The sequence below is a fragment of the Brugia malayi genome, assembly GCF_000002995.4.
Source record: "Brugia malayi strain FR3 genome assembly, contig: Bm_v4_Chr4_scaffold_001, whole genome shotgun sequence".
NCBI lineage: Eukaryota > Metazoa > Nematoda > Chromadorea > Rhabditida > Onchocercidae > Brugia > Brugia malayi.
Window position 1 is genome coordinate 7,651,627 of NW_025062478.1, and position 9,348 is coordinate 7,660,974.

Below are 9,348 nucleotides of genomic sequence, written 5' to 3' on the forward strand. Positions count from 1 at the left end.
ATCGTTAACGGAATTTGTGTTTTCGGGAATGCGGGAATGAATGTTGAAGTAAAATGATTCCGAACAGAAAAAAGGATATGTTTGCTCAAGGTCATGCGGTATTACATACAAGAGAATGTGGAAGAGGGGACAAAAGGGAGGTAGAGGGTTGGTTCAATTGACCTCGAATAGCTATGGCGTACCCCCGAAATGAAATGTCATTTCCTTCCTGACCTGTCCCTTTGCTTTCTCCTCTTTCGTTCAGTTTTATTTCTTTCAAAATTAATTGTATTATTCGAAAAAGTTATTCCTGAGTTTTTACGGATTCATTTTTTTGAATTCCTTTTCTGTAACATTCTAATGATTTCAGCAGAGTTATTATTTAATATCATTACACCGCGAGCTATTTTATTAATAGATAATAAATATGAACTTTTTAAAATATTTTCATCCGCTCGTCCTCTTTATACGTCTTATACTTTCAAGTTAAATTACTGATTCAGATTGTTTTATCTTATTGATACTGAATATTTAATTACAGGCCTATTTCCTTGCACTTTAATTTGATTCATCTTAGTGAATTAGGAATGTCAGGAAGAGAAATAGACGGCACGAGTTATCACACACACACAATGATTCCTTAGAAGCGAGTTGACATTGAGGTATTGCTTTAGATCAGGTAAGACTGCAACTATGTTTACAAAGCTACCTCTTGAAATGTTTTAAGTATTTCTATAGCTCTCCTCTTTCGAGAAGAATTCAATCTATTCGAAGTTCATCGATTCAAGTGAAGAATTAGCTATTAGATGACACTGAGTTTTAGATGTATCTTCTTTGAATCGAATCATATTGAGTAATAAAGGAATGGGTAATTAATTCACATATTGTATGAAAAGTTCGCAGGAAATCGTTTTGATTGTTTATATTTTGCTTTCTTTCATTATTATCATTTTCAAAATGTTCAAAAGTAATACTAAATGATTTAGGATGAAATTATAAAAGTTACTTCTTAATTGCCACAGCTATTAGATAGACTATTTTTAGAAAGTATGCAATCTTTTACGCATAAGGTAAGTTTTTTTTTTATGGTATTTAAGGTAAAATATTTTGTAATTGCATTTATTTGTTGTTAAATGTTGAATAGACGTATATTTGCGTGACGGAGCTTCGTTTTGAGAAAGATCATGAAATTGTGCAATTAGCGACCTGTTATTATTTTAGTATAATAAAAGCAAATCAAAAAAGTGATGACGGAAAGTGATGAAGTGAATTCATACCACGGTTCTAGTTCATGTTGTTCTTCTCGGATACCACCTTTAAGTGATTCCGAACAGCGTTTATCTGAACCGGATGCACCAATCCATAATTCCGCGAATCTTAATCACTTCAACAGTGATCATGTAAAAGTTATCCCATCATTACGCACAACAATCCCAGCTGGTTATAAATATCTTCAGGTTCAAACTCTTACAAAGGAGACGATCACACTTGCTGTACATGTTAGTGTTTTATTTTCCCATTATATTTGAAGAGCGCTATTGGCATAATAAAGAAATATGTGTATACTTCCAAATTTTAACTAAACTGAATTTTTTCAGATCACATCTCTTCATAAGCAGTAATGTAAACATATGAAATTATTTTAGATTTCCACTCTATAACTTATTAAGTGTTCATAGAAAATGAATAGATTCACTTTCTGGGATATGAAAAATTTGGCTCATTTAAGTGACTTAGCTCGAGCCAATGTACTTTCAGCTATTTATATTACTATCGTTTATTAACATGTGTGTTAAGAGGGAACTTTTGCCATAGTATGTCAGTGAATATATATATAAGATATATATACCAAGGTATTTTAATATATATACCAAAATATTTTTCGTCAAGAATTGATACACTAAGTAAACCTAGTTTTTGACGATGATTTGATTTTTTAATTTGTTTCCGAGAAAAAGAATTTTCTTGTGAAAAGTAATGTCAAGAGTGATAAGCAGTAGCATTTTTTCATTTATTAGTGATACTTATTTGTATTGCATCCTATTGTTATTGCTGTTGAACAGTATTGTTGAAATAACTAGAATTAATTGCTGCATCAGAAAATGAGTGTATCAAAAGCATTGGAGACAAATAGCGTCGTCCATTACAGAAGAATCATTAAGTATTTTTATTACTGATAGCAAACAGTTCGATCTCTTTGTTTGAGGATTCTTCTGGCCTAAAGCGTTGACAACTTCAAATAAATCCCTGTTTTTTCGTTATACCTAATTTTAAAACGAAATAATTTAGGAAAAATGGTTTTCAGGTGAAATGTCGTGTGGAGGATGCATATTTATGTTGTTGTGCATATCTTGGTTTTGATGAAGAACGATTGTTTGGTTTGGCTCTCCGAACACCTTCTGAAGGCATTGGTGGTGACCGACCCAGAAATGAATTTTTTTTTTTGGATCCAAGTCGGAAAATAGCAAAATATGCTCCGAAACAGTGGAAAATATCGCATGCATGGGTTGGTGAAAATTAAAATTATTAGGCAATGGATCAAACTGTAAATATCTACACTTTGATTAGTGCATATTTTTCTCGTTTTTTTTTTCGAGATTTTGTGTTGGATGTGCTAATTATGTTTTGATGCTAGGGAAGTATTCCGCTTTTTTTCTCACAGCAGTGATCGACAGAATAGCCAACTCTAGAAATGTGAAACTATTACACTGATTTAAGTTTCTTTCCATGTACTCTCCTTTTGAAGGGGCTGTAATTGGTAGTTGTATTGCACTAACCCTCATTCAAGGCTTTGCTAATTTACCTGCAGTGATACTATTCATCCTTACGATTTACTTCCTTGCGATTTAGTTGTATTTGACTTTTATCATCCATTTCAAAGTTGAGTGCAATTTTTTTAATATAAATCAACACTGTTATTCTTACTAGAGAAATCTGACAATTAATAAATGATATGAGAATAAAGATTCATTTAATTTTAGAATACGGTTGTTGAAAGCCGCCCCTTTTTGGCTCTTCATCTTCGAGTACGCATATATGTGGACAAAGCGTATGTAATTGGGTGAGATGATGCATATATTACTTATTTGCGAACAATTCAAATATTTTTTGCTATTTCTAACGCCTAATCATGCTTAGCCGTGTTCTAGGAGAACAGGGAGGAGCAATTTAATTAGGCTATAGACCTCCACAAGTATAAATATTGCTTGTTGCAGTCAAATAAGCAAGCAAAATTCATAAGAAACAAATTTATGAAGTCATTTTTTTAAAAAGAAATTCCAAGTAGATTTCATTGGTTTATAGTAAGGACATGTTGAAATAAGCAAAGGTCCGTAAGATCCAGAATCTAAAATAATTTTTTGTTTTTTTTCGTTCTGATTTACTGTAGTAACAAATAGAAATTTACAGATCCCCCACAACCCTCAGACATTATTACCTGCAGCTACGCGAAAATCTCCTAGATCAGTGGTCAGGTCCAAATTCAGTTGCTGAAGAGCGCTGCTGGGAACTTGCTGCATTAGCACTACATGCCGATGAAAATGGCAATGATCTGTTGTAATTATTTTCCTTTGATTTTTGTGCTTAACAAAATCCAGTCGAAATCAGACATTATAGTATCATTATGTCACTAAAAATATTACTATCAAAAAAATCATCAAAAGCACTTAATCTTCAAAGAAATAACATAATTTATACGCTAAAGCTTGGCTGTTTGCATTTGTGAATATTTAATTTAAATCACTTCGGTTGAATATCGTTCTAAACTGTTCATTTTTTTCAAAATCAGCACTGCTATTAGTTAATGTTCACTTAGGTTACTTTCATCTTCAATATTTGTTTCAGATCTTTCCGAGTTGAGCGATATTTTCCGCTTTGGGTGGTGAATGTTCACGGTCTGGATTTTGTAAGGCGTAACATACCTGCTGTACGCGAAGATCTCAAATCACGCTCAAGTAATGATGCAGTAATGGAATATTGCCAACAAGCTTCTCGGTAATCCTTTATCATCTTTCGCTTTTTTCTTAAATAATTAGAAATCGATATTGAATTTCAAAAGATTCATTGCATGATAATATGCTTGAATCCCATCGTTATCAAATTTTGAAAAGAGATATACAGCAAATTTACAGTCAGTCTGCAATTTAATTTAAGAAAAAAGTGTTGTAAAATTTAACAGACCACCATTCGCGTTGAACTGTCATTTATATGGACTGCGCAGGCATAAGATGGATACATTCGATAATGCAGTTATTGGTATTAGCCCAAAGTAAGTTTTTTTTTTTTTTGAAATAGATTGTTAAAATCCTTCCTTTCTTGCTTATATTTCGATTTTTCAAATTATTAAACTTCCGGATATTTCTAGAGGGATCGAGACATCAGATGTAGGTAATGATGGAGAGAGAATTCCGCTGCGTAAGCTACAGTGGAATAGAATAGCAAAGTTAAGCTTTGATAGGCGGAAAGTAACAATAACTGGTCTGGATGGCGTTAGCTTGTCATTGTACACACAATTTGAGGACAAAGCTCGCTATTTGCTAGAATTTTGCAAAGCTTTCCACCAAGCGACTTTGTTTATCAACAATCATTCTACATTTCGTCAGAATCGTTCCAGTGAGTTCCTTTTATTAAACTAGTCGTCATTTTTATTAATTTCATTTTTGTTACACAATGTTTCCTTTCTGAAGCATTGAATTTTGAAATTTTAAAGCAGTGAAATATTGGTTACACACAAAGAAAAGGTTGTAATTTTAAGAATTCAGTAAATACTGTAAATCTCACTAAAACATATTTTTATATAAGCTATGCATATTCTTTTATATATGCATAGCTTGGAATATTTACTAGTTCAATGTATGTTATCTTTTTTGTTTAGCGAGCATAAATTCGCCGCTTTTCTGCAGCGATGATCGCTGCTTAGACGATGCACTCTACTCTCGACGTTCACTTAATTCACGTGCTTCCAGTAATAGCACATCAGGAGTTGTTTCTGACAAACTAGGAAGCGAAGCAGATAAGGGTGATTTTACTAATTTTGTGATTTGGAAAAAGTTATTTACGATAAAGGCAAAAATTATGGTAACAATGTAAAATAAAGTTAATTTAAGCTAAATTCAAATATCTACAAAAATGAAACACGCTTTTAATTGATGTAAACTATTGATTTTATTGGAATAAATCTTGTTTCATAGAATAGTGTTCTTGAGCTGAGAAGAATGCATTTGTAGATTGTGAGTGGACAGATGCATGCGGTGTCGCATCGGATTGTTCATGTGAGGAAATACAACCTTTTACGGTGGAAGATCTAGCTGGAGAAATGCACAAGGCATCGATTCACGCAACCGCTGAAGCTGTTGACAGTACCCAGGATGAAGCAACAAGTATAGAGATCGATACTGTTGGCGTGGATCGTCCCAATACTTCCTCGTAAGCTTCCTTTTGTTGGAATTTTTGCATTCAGTGCATTGGTATGTTCCACAATTTGCCAGCTGATGTTTCGATTGTTTCGTCATCACCATTAAGCTAAACAGTGTATAGGATTCCTATGTGAAACAATTAGGAAATAATTTGCAATAGTTTTACAGTGAAACAAAGCATATATTTATACCAAGGATGCAAGCTGACAATGTTTTTTTGCATTTGTGAAGAATTGTCGCTTCCATTTCAATTTCTTAATATGTTTGACTTTTAAAAATGATTTGAATTGGCAATGTGCAAAAAAGTTTTGGTAATCTCACATCTTTTTTTGAGTTGTCTTGTTTACTATTACAAAGAAATCTTGAAATAAGTTGCGACAGGAGAAGTAAAGAAGCAAATTCATCAAAAAAGGTTGTTGAAACGACAGATAAAAGGACAATTTCCGCTTCATGTTCCAGTTCTGTTAGAAGAAATGCAGCATATGTAGAAGTGAGTCTTACTTTAAAGTTAAGTTTTATTTAAAATAGATCAGTATGAGTTCTATCTATTGACAACCAAATTGTTAGCTTCTATTTATTTATCAGAAAGTGATGAATTCAGGAAGGCTGAAAGTTTTTACTATTCTGCGGTAAAAATTTTACAATGTTTGGATCTGCTCACTGTTGGTATGTGACTGAGCAAAAATTCAGATAGAGGACAAAGACGTAGCGGGAAATGCAGGTAATGTGCTGGGACCCATCTTGAAGAAGCATTCGTTTATAGACAGTGATGCAAATAGTGGCGCAAATAGTATTCTTATGCCAATAATCCAAGAAAAAGTAGATTCTTCTAGTCAAAAGGTTTGGTAAAGTTTATAACTTGTACTATTAGCTGTTTCACTCTTGAAGCTTAATGTAATAATCTCTCATAGATGTTCGGCATGAAATGATTTTTTTGTAAAGTATTTTTAAAACATTTCTGAAACTTGTTGTTTTTTATTCATTTCTTAGTGCATTTAATGAATCTCATTTTAGGATTATTGCGATGAAATGGAAAAGACAGAATTAACAATGAATGTGGTCTTGAGACAACCTCCACAGTATAATGAAACGTTAGAAGCTTTTCACACACAAAATAAGCTGCAGATTCCTTACCATCGATCAAATCCAAATTCAAACATAAAGTCAAAATGGATTACTGTGACTGGTGTCACTCCTTCCGGAGCTACTGTTTCATGTCCACTTGAAACGTCTACTGATCTCACTTCTTCTGAACCGAAACTACATTACCAGGTATTTTTTATTTCTATTAATAACTTTAAAAAAATGACTTCTAATGCAACTTTAGAAAAAAGCAATATTCTACTCATTCTTCTAAAGCTACTAGTACAGTTACTGACGCCGTAGTTTTTCATTGGTTTCTCCTTTTCTGAGAAAAAAAGATGCTATTTTATAATGAATTTGTTCCTTGCAGATGTATACAAGGTCGGGATCCCCGTTAGCGTCAATGCCCACCACTTCATATCAGCTGCCAACAGTAGGATCATCATCACGTCCTTCACCCTCTTACACACCACCCATTATGCGTACGGGGGCCAGTGGTGGCTTATTTCAAAAACGTCATGGACAACGTGTACCCCATTCTACAGCAGTTCGGGGAATTAGTCGTGTACAAAGCATGCCGGCACATAATTCTCAGCATTATGGTGATGATGTGAGTTCTTAGCTCTTTCGACAAATTTCTGTCAAATTTTATATAGCTATGAAAATTTTTCTCAGAAATTTTGAAGCTAAGCGAAGGTTTTTTCAAGTTTATAAAACGGAATAATTAAAGGATGAGTTCTCAATACCGTCGTCAACTGCAGTAACTTCAATTAAACATTCACAATCAGCGCCAGGAACACGATTTTCTGTTTATACAAAACAACCACCTCCTTATGAACATGCTGTCTTACAGGTATATACTTAAATTAAATTAGAAGCCCTAAGTGAAAAACTGACTGATCTGATTTGAAATATCTTTAAAAATAAGATATAATTCAAACTGTTTGACGTTAATTCGTATCACAGGAAGAAATAACTCTGAATAGCTGTATTTTAGGAAATTTAAAGAGTTAAAGGTTTTTATTTATAGCAAGCACGTGCACGTTATGCACAAAAGGGTGTAATGATGTGTCAAACGCATCCCAATAGCGCACCAAAAGATTTCTTGTCTCAAAAACATTTATGTACCAGTGATCAGGAAGAAATGACTCTGAATAGCCGTATCCGTCAATATCCAATGATGAGAGCTCTGTGGCAGGAGCATCAGCAAGGTAAACGAGAATGACATAAGCTCGTAATAGTTCATTAATGGAATTTTTTAAGCACGAAATAAAATTAAACGACTTTTTGCATAAATTGATCAATAAATTAAACTTTTCTTCAGGTTCTTGCGTTCAGTTAGCGACAAATGCAAACTCAACTATTACTCGACTTGGTGTACCATCAGTATCCAATCCAATATTATCCTCACTGAATACTGTATTGGACGATGCCACAGCAGCTGACTCACAGTTGCAACGACCATCTTCATGTCAGGAACTTTCATCATCCGTCTTGCTTACAACATCATCACACCTTACCTCAACCACCCACGATTCTCGGCCAACGGCAGTGTACGCAACACGGCCATCCACTAGCTGGACACCAGTATATCATCGAGAACTTTATGTACCAGACCTTTCACCACCCTCCTGCTGTTATTATTCACCATTTGCTGCTGGTCGAAATCAAATGAGGTTAATGTTTTCATTTTCGTCACTTTCACTTTCTCGTTTATTAAATATTATCACCTTGTCAATACTATTAATGAAAACCATACCTTATTTTTCACCAGTTGTTTGGATTATACTCCAGTTCTAGCTCTTATTAGACCTGTAGGCGATATCATAATATCATAGTACGCTAACCACATTTCATAAAGTCATTAAATTTTATAATACATTGATTCTGATTTCACTAAAGACTAAACCAATGTAAATGAAAGAAATACCTTGCGACGCCTCTCATTTTTGCGTTAAATGTGCTGATGGTTTGACCGTTGTTTGGTTCCTGAGGTCCTCTTCCCTTACTTTCTTCGACAGTAAAGATGTCGTGTTCTACTACTGGATCAATTTGTATTACATTATAAAAGCAAATATAAGAGACGATTACAAGTAAAGGATTAATCTCTGAATTTATTTTTGACTGATTTTGAATTTTCATATTAAGGAAGTCCTACTGTGGGTTCTTGCTTAGAAAAATCTTTCCTTGGAATCATTTTGGATGACAAGGTATTTCAAATTAAGCTCATAGTGATCTCCGTCAAGAGTTCTTGGTAGGGTTGCAGTGCTTGTAATCTACAAGCAAAAAAGTACTACTTAGTCACATTGTCTTTTGCAATTGTTTCGCATAGTTTGAACATTTGCAGAGCAGGACGAGCAGTCCGAGACAATGAGAAATCGCAAAAGAGTGGATATACTTGTCCGCTGATACCAGTGTGTGAGGAGTGCATGCTTGTCTAAGTCAAATCTCGAGATTCAAAAAAAAAAAAAATTAATTTGAACATTTTCTCCATTCCATGGCTATTGTTGCTCTACATATATATTATTTACATTCAGTTGGATTATGTCACATTCGGTGTTGGATTTGCCACCGCCGCCGCCCTATCCGCCACCGCGATGTCCACCTTCACCTGCAGCAACAAATAATGCGCAAATGGTTGCTTGACTGGCGTGCGTACGATTTTATGCATTTTTACAAAAATCGCATCGTTAGATTTTGTAGAAAGATGTGTGATTTTTACTTTAGATTCATATTACGGTTTATTATTCCTTAATTTAGTTGTTCAATTTAGAAGAACCAGAAAATATCGAGATGAATAAGCCAACTTCATTGTTCATGTTTATTCAGTATGGTTTCAACTTGGTGAAGATTTAGTAAAAATTTGGTGTAA

General features: G+C 34.0%; 1 protein-coding gene across 2 annotated transcripts; it reads left to right on the top strand.

Moving 5' to 3' along the window:
• Positions 1 to 1,226: 1,226 nt before the first annotated feature.
• Positions 1,227 to 9,122, top strand: Bma-frm-7 (Uncharacterized protein; the record flags this gene model as incomplete). Of its 2 annotated transcripts, none has more annotated exons than XM_043082041.1 (17): positions 1,227 to 1,478; positions 2,285 to 2,485; positions 2,961 to 3,040; positions 3,388 to 3,534; positions 3,823 to 3,972; positions 4,157 to 4,246; positions 4,343 to 4,590; positions 4,853 to 4,996; positions 5,205 to 5,403; positions 5,775 to 5,883; positions 6,084 to 6,233; positions 6,408 to 6,665; positions 6,847 to 7,086; positions 7,207 to 7,329; positions 7,507 to 7,687; positions 7,801 to 8,152; positions 9,014 to 9,122. In XM_043082041.1, 17 exons carry the CDS (start codon positions 1,227 to 1,229, stop codon positions 9,120 to 9,122), a joined length of 3,033 nt encoding a protein of 1,010 aa, XP_042937975.1. The 2 variants fall into 2 exon arrangements, with proteins under 2 accessions (XP_042937975.1, XP_042937976.1); XM_043082042.1 differs by lacking the exon at positions 9,014 to 9,122 and adding an exon at positions 8,824 to 8,917.
• Positions 9,123 to 9,348: the final 226 nt, after the last annotated feature.